Source organism: Equus caballus, chromosome 14 (genome assembly GCF_041296265.1).
Source record: "Equus caballus isolate H_3958 breed thoroughbred chromosome 14, TB-T2T, whole genome shotgun sequence".
Classification (NCBI taxonomy): domain Eukaryota; kingdom Metazoa; phylum Chordata; class Mammalia; order Perissodactyla; family Equidae; genus Equus; species Equus caballus.
In genome coordinates, this window is record NC_091697.1 from 46,851,517 (window position 1) to 46,866,924 (window position 15,408).

Below are 15,408 nucleotides of genomic sequence, written 5' to 3' on the forward strand. Positions count from 1 at the left end.
TTTCCCAGTCCTGGTGCCTTGCTTGTGTGGATGCTGACCCTCTGTATCTGAGGCAGACCTAGGGCTTTATAACACTGGGGATTTCTTCCTCAATAGGGCAAGCCCTTTGGGCCTCAGGTTGTCAGGGGAGAGGGAAGGAATTCAACTTTGCAGGCTTCTCTTGGGCTCCTTGAACTTCCTCAGAGCTGTATAGCTTAGTAGTTGGGAATAAAGGCTCTAGAGTCAGACTCACTGACTTGAATCCAGCTTCATCTCCTAAAATCTGTGCGACCTTGACAAGTTGCTTAACGTCTCTCTGATCCTCAATTTTCTCATCAGCTAATGAGGATAATAATACTGTCTCTCTTATAAGGTTGTTGTGAGGATTAAAAGAAGTAATCACGTAAAGTTCCTAGCAAAGTGCCTAGCACAGAAAGAAGGCTCAATAAATGGTAGCTATTGTTTTTTGGAGAATTTCCCCAGCCCCCTGTTCTTCTTACCTTATTACTTGGATTCCGTTCTCTCCTAAGAAAACCACAGGCTAAATGAGCCACACTATACAAGCCTGGATTCTTAGCCTATTGACCTACTATAGGCTTTCTGCATTTTAAAAAACCTTGCCTAAAGAAGGCTGCTAAGTCACAAGAATGAGTTAAAGTAAAATCCATAAATATTTATTGAGCACTTACTATGTGCACTGGATATACCAAGATGGATAAAACCCCACCCCCAATATCATAGCCCTTGTAATCTGGAGGGTGGGTATATGAATCAGAGTTCACCCAGAGAAGCAAAACCAGTAGGAGAGGGTGTGCATGCATGTGTGTGTGTGTGTGTGTGTGTGTGTGGAGAGAGAGAAACGGAAAGAGACTGACTTTTTACAATAAATTTCCCTTGCAATTGTGGGGCTGGCCAAGCAAGTCCAAAGTCTGTAAGGCAGGCTATCAGGAATGGAAAGTCCCAAGAAGGCTGGAAGATCACGGGCATGAGCTGAAGCTTGTCGACAGATGGCCATGAGGAAGGAAGATTTAGGGGGAAGAGAAAGCAATTGGAGATCCAGCATCCATTTGAAGTCCCTTCCTCAAGGAAGGCCTAAACCTTCTTTTAAATGTCTTCCAACTGATTAATGCAGGCCCACTCAGGATAATCTCCCTTTTGATTAACTTAAAGTCAACTGATTAGGGCCTTTAATCACATCTGCAGAATCTCTTACAGCAGCATCTAGATTAGTATTTGATTGAGTAACTGGGAGAAAGCGCATGTATGCTGCAAAATGACTGCTTCTTCCTCCAGCTTTCCTGAGAGAATATACCTTATTAGCCATTACCAGAAACATCCTAGAAAGGGAATTCTAAGGACTGTAGCTCAGCCTAACCAAGTTAACATATCACAAAGCCATGAGAGTGAGTATGTGGACAGAGGGGGACAGACACACAACCATGCTGGGGAAGATGAGACAATTTTTGAGCCTGTATTAAGTGCCAAGTACATTACACATATCATCTCCTGTAACTTTCTTTCTCTTTTTGCAGATCACTTAACAAGTTCAAAGACATTTGAGATTAAATAACTGGTCACAGGATTTGGAATTAAAATCTAGATCTCTCAGGGCTGGCCCATGGCGTAGTGGTTAAGTCTGGCATGCTCCACTTCAGCTGCTTGGGTTCACGGGTTCTGATCTCGGGCAAGGACCTACACCACTTGTCAAGCCATACTGTGGCAGTGACCCAGATACAAAATAGAGAAAGATTGGCACGAATGTTAGCTCAGGGTGAATCTTCCTTAAGCAAAAAGAGGAAGATTGGCAACAGATGTTAGCTCAAAACAAATCTTCCTCACCAAAAGAGAAAAATCTAGGTTTCTGTTACTCCATACTCCAGTAAAATGTATTCTATGACACTGTCTCAAATTACTCAGTTATAATAGTATGGATTAATCGTTCTCACAGAGGTGCATTCAAGGTGCTATGGATACGCAGGATAGGAATCATGAAAGAAGGGCTGGAACGCTTCATAAAGAAAGTAACATCTGAGTTGGGCTTTGAAGGAAGTATTGTATATTTTCTAATAGTGGAATTTCAAGCTCTATGTTGCATAAATCGGGAAGAGTCTGTGGTTAAGGAACTTTCAAGTGCCTCCCGATCATAAAAGCCATTGCAGCCCACTGTTTTTCTGCAGCTCAAACATATTTAAAAGCAGTAACTAACATGGCACCATGCGTCTCTTTGTCAGTCCTCTCATATTGAGCCCAGCAATCAGCAAACCCTCCATGAATGTTTGCACATTGGCTTTTTCTAAGCTCTTAAGAGAAGAATATCCCTTGGAGTCCTCTTTGGAGATCTCCAGTGTTATCATCAAGCAACGTGTCTGCTCAGCTAACAAGATCTAGATGCTTTGTAATCACTGCTGAATATCCAAAGATTAAATTTGGACTTTGGAAAGGAAAAAAGATTTCAAAGAAACTCATGTTCCCTAAAAGGGAATCCAACTCTAATATGCTCAGTTTTCAAGGACAAGATAAGGCTATTCTCCGTCTTCAGTATTGGCAGACTTTAAGTGCTATGTGAAAAGCCTCAACTGCTTTGGAGCATGGGTATATTACCCAGGCAGACTTAGATTCCACTCTGCAGCTTGGCCTGCTGACAGGCCTCCTGCTTGGCTCTCCTATATTTGGTTGGCTTAGACAGGACTTAGAAACAAACAAACAAAAGCTTGTAAGTATCAGCAAAATCAGCCAGAAGCATATGAGGACAGTCACCTTCAAAAGCCCACAAAACTAATACATATAAAAGCTATCCTTGGAAAAATATATGCTTCTTTTGGAAGCTAGGATTATTCAGTCCACAATAAATCCATTTAATAAATAACTTTTTCTCCATTATCTTATTTAGTAATCAAAATTCTCAAAGGCTGACAGTTAATAGGATTATACCCATTCAAAGGCAAAGATATTGAAACCCAGAGAGATAAAATGACTTTCCCGAATTCTCTGAGCAAAATAGAGTTGGAATCAAAACTGAATCCCGATCTCCTGAACCCATTTTCTTACAATCACAGTATTATCATAATCTTATCTTGAACTTTACCCATAGAGATGAGGCTGTTGCTCTCTCAACTCCCTCGCAGATGGGTCTAAGTCAAGGAAACTGCTTTTTTTTTTTTAATGTTTATTGCTTTCTTTGTTGAATAATATGTAGTCACTGTAAAGATTATAAGGTGACCTATAATCTCTAAATTTTGGTATAAATACAATAGATTTACATCACAATTTTAACATAACGCTAGCTAACTCAACTATAAGGGCTCCGAACAATAAATAAATATGGAAGTAAAAGAAAGGAAAAAAAAAATCTGAACTCTTGATTTATCCAGGAGCCTTCTCCTGTTTGATCTGGGACACACACCCCCTGCCACCCATACACATGCACTCTCTCTCTCTCCTGCTTTATTTTTCTGCTTAGCAGTTACTTTATCTAATATACTATATATGACATTTATTTACCTGGTTTAGGGACCATGTCCTCTACTAGAATATAGGCTCCATAACGCGGGGGGTTTTGGTCTGCTTTGGTCATAGCTATATCCCCTGCACCGGGAGGACTACTGACAGATTCTTTGTTAACATTTATGGAATACATGAAGGAAGAAATGAATGAATGGACACAAGCTAGAGTTACTAAAGGGTAACTTACATGCTGACTTTAGGATCGAAATGCCCTGTAAGATATAACTACATTTCCTTCTGTTCTGCTCTCTCTCTCTGATGTGTTTTTACATGGCTATGGTCAGACTGTATATATTTGTATCTAAATTTCCTCACCTAAAATTTTATGTAGATATGTATGTATATATACATATATATATTTATATGTAAATAAATATATATATGTATATATAAATGTATATATATATGTATATTTATATATATATAAAATAAGCATTGACAGTCTTGTCTTTTTCTTTTCTTTTCCTTTAAAGATGGCACCTGAGCTAACAACTGTTGCCAATCTTTTTTTTTCTGCTGCTTCTCCCCTCATCCCCCCAGTATATAGTTGTATATTTTAGTTGTGGGTCCTTCTAGTTGTGGCATGTGAGATGCCGCCTCAGTGTGGCCTGACGAGTGGCGTCATGTCCGTGCCCAGGATCCAAACCAGCAAAACCCTGGGCCGCCAAAGTGGAGCACGTGAGCTTAACCACTCAGCCACCGGGGCCAGCTTGTGTCTTGTCTTTTTCAATCTTAAAATACTAAAACATTACTAAAAGAAAATGTGGAAATGATAACTGATAATCGAAAAGAAAAGGAAAATTCATAGACCCGCTCAGAATTATCACTAACATTTGGTATCTTGCCTTTTGGCTCATCATTTTGAGTATAAGTTTTAAATGACATTATGATCATAATATAGATAGAATTTTTCATACTTTGTTTTTTAACAGACCTGGAATTTCAGTGCATAAACAGTTTAATGAGGAAGATCAAAATTTACTTAATCATTTTCATATTCCTGTGTATATATAGGTTGTTGTCAATCTTTTTCTTCTGTAATGTTGCAGTGGACTTTTTGTTTTGTAGAAAGCTTTTTCAAATTTGGGATTAAGGAAATGACTTTTTAATGGCCCCCATGCTCCCCCTTAGCATCCTGCCATAACCCTCTCCATTCTCTCACCCACTGCTGATGTAATTTATGGCTCTGGCTTCTTATTTGTTTAAAGCTGATCCCTTAAGAGGTGACCTCCCAGTGTCTTCAATTATGATTTTTAAATGATGCCTTAGGCCACTGCCTGGCACAGTGGTGCCCTCACCTTCCCGCCTTCTGCCTTCTGAGCATTGAGCTCAGCTGCCAAACTGGCTGTGCCCCCTCCTGTCCTCAGAGTTGCCTCCAGAGTCCCAGCAGAGAGGCAGATTAACCCCTTTTGTTAGCAGAGGTAATTTGCCTGGGCTCAGCATTAATAAGGAATGCCTGAGCAGTTGGGGTCAGGAAGAACAGATCTGTCAAGCCCCAGGGTTAATTTAATAGCAATCTGTTGGCTGTCTGCCTTGTATATTAGCCATGAATCCAATGCTATGTTTTGCTTTTGCCATTTAGTTCTTTGGAACAACAGGGAAATAATTTGGATAGAGAGCCGTAAAGGATAGGGAAGAGAAAATGGACTGTCAAAATGTATCATTCCATTTTCAAGATAATACGGGGAGCCATGCATTGCTCATCTCCTTTCTCCTTCCGTCCCGACATAAAGGGCAAAACCACATGTGCTGAACGTGCGTATCTCCCTTTTGAAGAGCGTAAGGAAAAAGGCCTGAGTTTCTAGATGATGCAGATGTGAAATATGTTCTCCCATCATCCTCATTGAATTTTGAGTGACTATACTCCTTCTCCCAAATGTTTCTGGAACTCAGCAAATCCTCCCTAAGTTAACAATTCAGGAATCGTGTTTCTGTCCCAACTTTCAGTTCAAAGAAGAAAAAATTATCACATCATAGGACACAAAAATCCTAGGTCAGATGCTGTATCCAAATTCTGGTTCTGAAAAATGTGGCCTCCAAAGTGGTCAAGGAATCAAGAGAGCACAGGCCCAAAGCAGAAGAGATGGAGCTCCTTCTCCCATTAGCCAGGGGTGTTTCAGGAGAGCCAGAATTGCTGCACTCAGAAAGGCTGTCTCTGAGCCACTGGAGGGGGGCGGGGGCATGTGATCAAGAATCCAGGCTTTTGAGTCAAACTTGGGTTCAAGTGCCAGCTCTGCCCCCTGCTGGCCATCTGACCTTGAGTAATTTACCTCAGTTCACTGTTTCCTCTGCAAGAAAATGAGCCTGTTAATAATACTGACCTCAAAAGGCTGAGATGAAGGTCAAATGAGCCAATATATGGCACTTGATAAACATTAACTGCTGGTTGTTATTATCCTCCTTGTTGTCCTTATCATCATGATTATTAAAAAGAGGATTAGAGTCCGGCTGAACCCCATTGAGTCAGACCTAAATAAGCACTCTAGTCAAAAGAGAGGTGCTTGGGGATGAGGGATGATGGGTAGGCTTAGAGGCCCAGAATGGGTGGGTGGGAGGGAGGATGGATCCAGAGGCAGCAGCCCTAAGCAGAGTCAGTGGGCACATCCCCATGATGGTGTTCTCGATGGTGGGGGATGTTCCTGGTTTCGTAGATATGTTTAAGCATGTCATTTCACACGTTCTGACTTTTGGGCTTTATTTTTAGGTGAGAAAAAAATAACCATAGATGTGGCACCTCCCCTTCCCACACAGCAAAGATCCCTTCCAGTTAAGCTTGTTTTTAGAGCTGTACTGGTAGAGGTTGAGAAAACTGACACCAGATTTTCTTTCCCTATTTTTGGAAAAGAGAAACACACTCATTGGCATAGTAGAGTGTGGAGGCTCTTTCTGGGAGCCAATTAAATCTGACAACAGCTGAGCTCCAACGTCTACTCACCCCACCCCGTGTCGTGGCCACAAGGCCCACACATGAGTCAGGGGCCTAGAGAGAACATCAGAGCTGCAGCCTGGAGCCACCTTCTGGGGGGCATAGGTTCCTGCTCCCCAGCATGTGGTGCTAACTGCAATAATATTTCTAACTCTGGTGGCAGTCGAGTTGAAAGGTAGTGTTTTGTGAATCCAGGGGACTCATATGCTCCAGAGACCCAAGTAATATCTGCATCTGGGTTTGTGCAGGAAATTGTAGTAAAACGTAATGTTAGTTCAGTCTCAAGCTAATTTTAGAAAGAACCCAACAGGATTTATAAGAGATAATTGAAGGGGAACGAGGCACAGCCAAACGCAAAGCTGTTATTGCAACCAATGGCATGCTGGAATAGTTGTACCAGGAGCACAGGTGATGTTGGAAAATAGATGACTACTTTGTTAGTGCTGGTGACTAAAAAATATCACTGCATGTAGTTGTACCTCATCTAAACTAGGGAGAGGACTATGCTACTGACTCCATGAAAAACATAGACGATTTTCATCCATCCCAGTCTAATAGCATAGTCTGATCAAGTTTCTGCTTGTTGCTTCAATGCAATGTTCCCCAAAGTATGATACATAAACTCCTGGCACAGACATAAACGTTTTAATTTTAATTGTTATGCATTTATTTCATGCATATCATTTAAAATATAACTAGCTCATTAAAGCTAGATTTTATGACTCTTGGGTTACTACTTGGACAAGGCTAAGGAAAGAAAAAAGTGAATCAATTTAAATTGATCTGAAGAAAAAATGTCAAGTGAAAAATACTAACTGGTGATATACAGGTGGGGCAGCATCACCAAGGTGAAGTTTAGGAAAAGGGGGAACCATTCTGGTCAGCTTTCCCGTGTCACAGCATCCACATCACGAGCCCTGTTCCTTTGCAGGAAGTTGCTGGGTCCTCAGACAGCATCTCAGCCCCAGCCAGCTGCCTCCCAACCTGCAGCAGGTCCCCCGAGCTCTTGGTCGGAATATGACAGGATCAGCACGAACCCCCTCCCTCACGCATGCCAGACACCCTACTGAAGGTGTTTGTTTCCCTTGAGTCACTTTCACAATTGAGAGGCCAAATGTTTGACTTCATTATAAAGATGAGGCCTTTTTTTTTTGAGGAAGATTAGCCCTGAGCTAACATCTGCCACCAATCCTCCTCTTTTTGCTGAGGAAGACTGGCCCTGAACTAACATCCGTGCCCATCTTCCTCTACTTTATATGTGGGATACCTACCACAGCATGGCTTGCCAAGCAGTGCCACGTCCACACCCGGGATCTGAACCCGCGAACCCAGGGCCGCCGAAGCAGAACATACGCACTTAACGCCTGCATCACCGGGCCCACCCCTAAAGATGTGGTCTTAAAAAATAAAGGTATAAATAGGGCTGGCCCAGTGGTGCAGCAGTTAAGTTTGCACATTCCACTTCAGTGGGCCAGGGTTCCCTGATTCAGATCCCAGGTACAGACTATGCACTGTTTGTCAAGCCGTGGTGTGGCAGGCAGCCCATGTATAAAGTAGAGGAAGATGGGCATGGATGTTAGCTCAGGGCCAGTCTTCCTCAGCAAAAAGAGGAGGCTTGGTGGCAGATGTTAGGTCAGGGCTAATCTTCCTCAAAAAAAAAAAGTGGAGGTATAACAATTCTTGATCAAAAGAGAAAATACTGAGGAAAAAAAAAAAAACCAGATGCTAAAACTAATGGTATATTCCATGGAAGACTAAAACCATCCTGCTGTACAACTGGATGGCTTCTTTCTGACGCTTAAATTCTCACACAAGCTCTAAGCAAACAACAACTTATGGAGACTTAAGGTCCTGTATATCTTCAATAAGACAAATTTTGCATAATTACTAAGGAGCACAAGTTTTGCACCTGGGATAAAATCCAGGTGCTTCCACTCATGGGCCATGTGACTTGGGACAATTTACTTTACATACTCTGACCCTCTGTTTCCACCTCTGAAAAATGGGGATAAGAAAAGTGCTGATTATAGAGCTGTTATAAGGATTAAATGAGATAAAGCACATGATATGCTTTGCACAGTGATTGACCTTTAGTCTGTGCTCCATAAATGGTAGCAGCTATTATTATTATCATTATCATCAACATATTATTAAGAAGATCTCAGGGATTTCATGTAAGAGGATTTACAGTCTATCACAGATATCATTTATCAGCCTAGGCGTCTAGGTAAAGATTCAAATAAATTGGATTATTTAGTTAGAATGGAACTAGTTTCTTAACCACTGTTGTAAAATGAGAAATGTAAGTCTTTGCAACTTGGCACCTTTTAAAATGATTGCACGAGCAGATAACTTTGATGGTGAATGGGGCGTCTACATCTTATGGAGGAGGAAATACTAATAAGGACTACGGAGACCTGAGTTCTAATGCTGCCTCTGACCGCTGGGTAACCCTGGGCCTCGTCTGCCTGGGACCAACAATGCCTGCCTCTTTGCACATGGAGTTATTGTGAGGATCCACCAAGTGTGGTAAATGCTAACATGTTACACTGAAATATGGCAGTGCTGTTAGTAATCACCCCCGAGGTTCTGCCCCCCTTCTCCTGGTCCCCTCCTTGACTCGTCTGTGCCAGATATCGTGGACATTAAGCCAGCCAACATGGAGGAGCTCACGGAGGTGATCACGGCGGCCGAGTTCCACCCACATCACTGCAACACCTTCGTGTACAGCAGCAGCAAAGGGACAATCCGGCTGTGTGACATGAGGGCATCGGCCTTGTGTGACAGGCACACCAAATGTGAGTAGCCAGCAGCTCAGGGTTGATGGGGAGGGATGGGCCACTGGCCCCTGACATGCAGGAGGATATGGGGAGAGCCTAGAGGGTTTTGATCTCCTTTCCCACGTTAGACATGCTGGGAGTAAAGAGGCTACACGTGTTGTCCTTACGCGGGAGTCAGCTCCATATTTGATATTTCAATAAAGATGAAACCTCACGTTCAACTCCATAAACATTCGCTTCAGGCTGTGGAGTATGGAAATGAATAAGACATGAGCCCTGTCACATAACATTGTGACAGGATCTGAATTGTGTTTTAAGATCACTCTTGCTGCTGTGGGGAGAGTGAACCTGAGGAGTAGAAGGGGAGACCAGCTAGGGGATTGTGTAACATCCAGGCAGGAGATGAGCGTGGCCTGGACAAGGGTGGAGATGTGGAAACAGAAGAGCCATGGTCTCTGGACGGATCTTGGCAGCAGAGCTTACAGGACCTGCTGGACTGGGTGTGCGGCTGAGAATATACAAGGAATCACGATTGGCAGCTGGGGATGGTGACTGAGTTAATAACACTGTCTTGTACATGTGAAAGTCACTAAGAGAGTGGATCCTCAAAGTTCTTGTCACAAGAAAAAAAAAATTTGTAACTGTGTGTGGTGACGGATGTTAACTAGACTTGGGCTGATTATTTTGCAGTATATACATATATCAAATGATGATGCGTACACCTGAACCTAATATACTTTGTGTGTCAACTATATCTCAATATAAAAAAAGAATAGCAGCTGGAGGGGGGGAGCTGGTGGCTTCTTGGAGAGGTTGTAGCTCTGAGAACCAGCACTCTGGAAGTCCCAGTGGTTCTAGTGGGCACCAGGGAAAAGCTTCAGAGACAGGGGTTGGGATAAAGTGCAGCCAGACTCCCAGGCCCTCAGATCATGCTGGAGTTCTCAGGGCATTGACAGAGCAAAGCAGCTGCAAAGCTAGGGGGAGCCAAGTGTTTGGAGGCCAGAGGCCAAGACTGATGTAAGCAGGTGAAGCAAGTGTCAGCTGGCGCTGCCTGCAAGTGCTGGGGTAGACGGGACGGGCCTGGAGCTAGCAGGAAGGCTTTCTAGAACAGAAACTGCTGCAGGAGTAAAGGTGCATGGAAGGCAGAGGTAATCCATGTCCAGTGTCAGACCAGACAATGTGCAGCTGCCAGGATGTTCAGAAGCGACTAGAGCCGTGTTCGTCTGGCCAGCACCCCTGCCAGTGCTGGTGGCCACTCCAGTTTGCTGTGGAGAAATGAAGACCTATCCGTCCCACAGTCCCGGCTCTCAGCTTCAATTCCTGTGTGACGTGAGTGACAGGGCAACACTCTTTGTAAGTGTCTGATGGGAGAGGGGTGAAGATCTGGGTCATGTTGATCATTTCTGTTGGCTCATTTGCTGTGAAAAGGGTTGTATGGGGGAGCTGGTCTGCAGAGTGTAGTGGTACGTAGACTTGTGGCTTCTAGAGGCACACAGACCCCGGTCCAAGCCAGGCTTCACCCCTTATTAGCTAACTTTGTCCAACTTTCCCTAACCTTCCTGAGCCTCAGTCTTCTCAGATGTAAAATGGGTAAAATCATAATATCCACCTCATGGGTTTGTCATGGGGCTCAGAGGAGATAGCTCTTAAGAATTAACGAGGTTTGTCCAGGCTAGAGGGTGAAAGGGTAACGGGGCACATGTGTATGGTGACGGATGGCAGCTAGACTTTTGGTGGTGAACACAATGCAGTCTATACAGAAGCCGAAATATAGTGATATACACCTGAAATTTATGTGATGTTATAAACCAATGTGACTTCAATAAAAAAAAAGATACACATAACAAAAAAATTATTAAGGAGATGTTTTACTTTTTTTTTATACTAACTCTTCAAAACATATGTATTTTACACTTACAGAAGGTTTCAATTGAGATTATCCACATTTCAAGTACTCGATAGCCACAAGTGGCTAGTGGCTACCACACTGGACAGTGCAGATTTAAGATATTTCCATCATTGTAGAAGGTTCTCTTGGAGAGTGTGGATCTAGACCATCAGCTCCTAAGGACACGGACTTTTCTGTTTTGTTCACTGCTGTTGCTCAGCACCTAAAACGGTGCCTGGCCCGTGATAGATGCTTAATAAATACTTGCTGATGTGTGTGCTGGTATTGATCTTTGAGCGGTACTTACTTATAAGCCAACAAGGGGAAAGGTATTTAAGGCAGAAGGACCAACATGTGCAAAGGTACTGAGGCATGAAAGATCATAGTGTTTGTGGAACTGCAGGGTAACTGATTTGGCTGGTCTGCAGGGAATGACTTGGAGAAGGAAGAGAGTTGAAGCCCAGGAGGAATCCAGGCTTCTGGTCATAATGGCCATGATGAAGAACTTGAATTTTCTCTAAAAATCAGTGAACAACCACTAAAGTAACCAGGGGAGTAATATGATCAGAATTACGTTTTAGAGAAGTTAATTAGACAGAAGGCAGGGGGATGGAGGTTCGGTTCTGACTGAGAAAATAAAGAGACAAGGAAACAAGTCAGGAAGAGAGTGTAATGTTGACAAGGATTTCTTAACAGTGACACTAGTGAATTTTAAGCACACAATTCTTTGTTTGGGGGAGGGGGTTGTCCTGTACATTGTAGGGTATTTAGCAGCATCCCTGGCCTCTGCCCCCTGGATGCCACTAGCAAAAGCCAGTTGTGACAACCAAAAATGTCTCCAGACATTGTGAACTATCCCCCGGGGGATAATGGCTCCCAGTTGAGAACCGCAGATCCAGACTAAAATTCATTGTCAGTCCTTCAGCATGATTGATTTTCTTGTGTCTGCGATATATCTGTTACTATTAAGAACTCTAAATTGTCCAATGGAAAGGTAAGACTTAGCTCGTACACTCAAGGCATTAAAATTTAGCTGAAGAGGCAAGATGTACCCAGGAGACATTTCAGGAACAATGTATCAGGCAGTGTGTGTATTAATACCCAAATGAGTGGTGGAGACGATTAGGAGCTGGGACGTTCAGAGGAGAGTGGGATGTTCGGGGCTAGACCTCCCAGGGAAGGCAGAGGCTGAGTAGTAGCGCTAAAGCACAGCTGGGGTTTGGTTAGGTGGGAAACAGAGAGAAGGCTGTTTCTGGCAGTGCATGCAGAATGGGCAACAGCCTGAAGTTAGGAAGTTACATGGAACCTTTAAAGAGTCTTAGTAACAAGTGTCAGGCTTGGGTGAAAGGGAATTATTAAAGAATGAGGTCACATAGGGTTGATGGTTCATATCAGGTCAGTCTTTGAAGATCAGAGTCAAAAGTTTATGCCTTCATGTATTCATTCATTCCTTCATTCATTCATTCATTGAGTTCCTACTCTATACCCAGAGTCTGAGTCCTGTGGTAGCCAGTCCTTCTTAAACCTTTCCACCAAGTATGCACTCCCAGGGCCAGCCCATGAACCTTGCTGCCATGAGGAAGGGCACCCAGAGGCAATCTAACCTCTCTGATGTGCTCTGGGGGCCAGCCTATTAGCAGACAAGACAGCACATGCCTGGCAGAGGCAAGAGACCCCAGGGGAGATGCTGACCACCACAGATTGTCTTTGAAGTCTTGTTTTTCCATCTTAAAATTTCACATGAATTTTGTATTTTATTCCCATAGAATGTCTACTTTCCGTTTAATTTAATAATTACCTTTCTACCCAGCCCCAAATTTCAAGCAAAATTGATGTTCCCAAAAGATGCAGCATTTATCCTATGGCTTCCTGCACCACTTGGTGCACCCCTATATCCTCCTCCCCCGACCTCCAAAGATACGTCCATGTGCCCCGGTTTGAGAAGCACAGTTTCTAGTGAGTGGAGAGCGATTTGAGATCATTTGGCTGGAGAACAGAGTTATAGAAATTATGTTTTATGGGTGATTAACACAGTGGTGGTGGGAAGAAACATAGGAGAATGAGGGTTTTGCTTTAGTCTCAGTACAATGGAAATTCATACCCTAGATAAATGATAGCTATGGAGATCAAAAGGAAAAAGGAATGTTTCTTTTAAAATAACTCTGGGTGATGAAAGCGATAGAGATTGGCATTCGTCACACGTGGATGTTCGTTGTTCAGGGTCCTTCCTAAACTATAAACCCTCTGAGGACAAGAACTGAATCTGTTTTGCTCACATCATGTTGCCAAGGCCTGACACATAAGTAGGTGTTCAATAAATATTTACTCAAGAAATAAATTTATACCTGATGGTTGACATAAATGGCATGTGGAAAGGGGACTAATAAGAAGTGATACTAGGGGAGAGCGAAGGGTTGGGGTTCAGTTTGAGATATGCTGTGTGTGAGGTGACATGAGCTGTCTAAGGAGGCAGGCCCCTCTGGTGGGTGAAGGTAGCGCCGGGCTTGAAGGGCCACCGACCCAAAGTGGGCGCCAGAGATGGCACAAGAAGGCCTGGTGAGCTCACAGCCCAGTGTAGCAGACACTAGTCTGGGCTGTGGAGTCAGACAGATGCACACGAGTTCTAGATATTGAGGAATAAGCTTACTGAGAGACTTGATGAACCTTGAACTCAAAATGGACAAAGGACAAGGCCTTAGAAACTTCTAGAACTAGAATGGTTTAGAGTAGCAGGTTTGGAATCAGAAGTCAGCTCCGACACTCAGTGGCTGTGTGACCTCGGGCAAGCTATTTAATCCCCCTGAGCCCCAAGTTCCTCATTTGAAAGTAGAAACAGTAAAGACAGCCTCCTAGGGCTGGTTGTTCACAACAAGTAAATGTCATCATGCGTGTAAGAGCCGAGCACTCTGCCAGGCTTGCAGGGGTCAATAACCGGCGGCAGCAGTTATCACAGCCCTTCCTCCTGAATTCCCCTGTCCCAGGCCAGCAGCTGTGTGGCGCTTGAAACACCAACCCTTTTCCCAGATATGTGAAGCCCCATTATCCGTTTCCTTAATTAGTATTTGTGGAGCACATACTGTATGTCAGGTGCTGTGCCAGACTCTGGGGACACAAGGGTGAGCAAAACCAGACCTGGTTTCCTCCCTCTTAGAGCTCACTGGCTGCCTTAGTGAGGGCTCTCCAGAGGAACAGGACTGATAGGGGATCGCTCTCTTTCTCGTATATGTATACATATACATATGTGTGTTTGTGCGTATATATGTGTGTGTGTGTGTATCTGTGCATGTGTGTGTAAATGTGTGCAATTTATTATAAAAGTGTCGACGAAAATAATCCATAACCAATCTATAAATGGAAATTGGGGAGAGTTTATTCTGAGCTAAAATCTGAGGACCATGGCCCGGGGCCTTTCTTCCCAAAGGAAGAGAGGGCACCAAAGAAGTGAGGTATACAGAGTGGTTATATACCCCCAAAGAGGATGCTTCACATATGATTGAAATGTCCCTCCCACAATAGTCACAAGATTGCCCTGTCGGCACAGCGCTTGATGGACACAGCAGGTAGTGGGTCTGCTATCTTGGTGGGCGTAGCAGGAGGCAAGCCTATTGTCTCGAGCTGGGTGGTCACAGGTGAGCGCAGCAATCGGTTCCTAGTCTAAGGAAAGATGCTTAATCCTTAAGGAACTGCCAACGTTGGGAGGGGGAGGGAAGTTGCACCTTTATCTCAAGGGCCTTTGTTCTTGCCATAGGGAATGTCTAAAGCAGATATACAATACATGCTCAACAGCCATGGTCAGGCCCTTTTGGAAAGACAAGGTCAGGCCGAATTAGGTTTACACCAAATGGCTTCCTCATATACTCCAATATATCCTATTGCTTGCCATTTCTATTTGTCATAAGTATTTGGTCCATATGATATGGAGGCTGACACGTCCCAAGATCTGCAGTGAGACCCAGGAGAGCCCACGGTATAGTTCTAGTCCAAAGGCCAGCAGGCTCGTGACCAGAAGAGCCGATGTTTCAGTTCGAGTTGCCTCAGCTGGAAGGAGTCAGGCAGCGGAATTCCCTCTTATTTGAGGGACGGCCAGCCTTTGTGTTCTACTCAGGCCTTCAATGGATCGCAGGAAGCCCACCCACATTAGGGAGGACCATCTGCTTTCCTCTGTCTATCCATTTAAATGTTAAAGTCATCGAAAAACACCCTCACGGAACACCCAGAGTAACATTTGACCAAATATCTGGGCACCCGATGGCCCAGCCAAATTGATGCATAAAATTAACCATCACACTGTGTAAGGAGGAAAGATGCACTAATCAGAGAATCACAAACAG

The 15,408-nt window shown here is 43.7% G+C and overlaps 1 protein-coding gene across 16 annotated transcripts in view; it reads left to right on the forward strand.

Annotated features, from left to right (window-relative positions):
* The window catches only part of PPP2R2B (protein phosphatase 2 regulatory subunit Bbeta), a 436,815-nt gene that overhangs the window by 384,484 nt on the left and 36,923 nt on the right, over positions 1-15,408 (forward strand). For all 16 annotated transcript variants that reach the window (XM_023617485.2, XM_023617484.2, XM_070233097.1 and 13 more), the window contains one exon: positions 9,043-9,207. In XM_023617485.2, the coding sequence (XP_023473253.1) occupies positions 9,043-9,207 (165 nt within the window). The remainder of the gene's footprint in view (positions 1-9,042; positions 9,208-15,408) is intronic.